Consider the following 914-nt stretch of genomic DNA (forward strand, 5'->3'; position numbering starts at 1 on the left):
CCCGGGCCCGCGCCCAGACCGCAGCAGCAGCAGCAAAGCAGCCAGAGCAGCCAGAGCCACCGCAGCGCTCGCGGCTCCATGCCCGCGCGGGCGGGACTCGGCGGCCGCCCAGCCTGGTTTCCTCTTTCGATTCGGCGGCTCCTCCCCCTGCAGGGGCCGGGGCGGGGGCTGCGCGGTGGGGTGCGGTGGCTGCGGCGCCGCGCGGTCGCCTCCATAGCCCTGCACCTGGGGTCGGGTTAGCTGGAAGCTGCCGGGGTTCCCAGGGTCACTTCCACGTGCTCTCTGATTTCATCACTTTCCTTGCGAGGAAAGCCCGGGAACCATTCCTCATACAGAGTAATGAGAACGCAAACCGCACTTCCAGAATCCGGCCCTTTGTTCTTCTCCCTTTCAACTGTAATGGGTGGACTTAGGCAGCCTTTGAATTAAACTTGAGCTTAATCCTTTGTCCCTTCTCAGACGGTCCCCAAATATTCAGGAACTAAGTGAAAAAATTGCGAACTTACGCGGACGACGCATCCTGCACATGCGTATAGGCAAATTTTTACAGTGGTAAAAATAAAAACCAGTTTCTTGATTTATTATATTGCTGCCCCTTCAAAACCTTGCAAGCCCAGTTTCTGCAGTTTCCCCAGTTCTGCCCACGTCGGGGAAATGGGAATAGTACTAGCTGCCCGCACACAGAAAATCCTATCCGCTTCTCTGGCCCTTGCATTGCTAGGTATTTCCTCGGACAGTGACTCTATTGATCCTGCCTTCTCTGAGACTCAGGGCCTGGACATGATTTGAGAGACTCGGTATCAAATGAAAATAGAGGACCTTTTTTTTTTAAAGATTTATTTATTTGTGCATACAGAACTGGGGTACAGGCCAGAGGCTCAGGGGCGGTGAGAGGCTTCACCAGAGACAGAGTG

The 914-nt window shown here is 54.7% G+C and overlaps 1 protein-coding gene across 1 annotated transcript in view; it reads right to left on the reverse strand.

The window, feature by feature from the left end:
* CTSO (cathepsin O) overlaps nt 1-914 on the reverse strand; it is a 17,894-nt gene that overhangs the window by 15,011 nt on the left and 1,969 nt on the right. Inside the window, exons 2-3 of the mRNA XM_012726760.1 lie at nt 507-520; nt 270-394 (exon numbers count right to left, since the gene is read on the reverse strand). Coding sequence (XP_012582214.1) covers nt 270-394; nt 507-520 — 139 coding nt within the window. The remainder of the gene's footprint in view (nt 1-269; nt 395-506; nt 521-914) is intronic.

The sequence above is a fragment of the Condylura cristata genome, unplaced genomic scaffold (genome assembly GCF_000260355.1).
Source record: "Condylura cristata isolate star-nosed mole 26May11 unplaced genomic scaffold, ConCri1.0 scaffold00018, whole genome shotgun sequence".
NCBI lineage: Eukaryota > Metazoa > Chordata > Mammalia > Eulipotyphla > Talpidae > Condylura > Condylura cristata.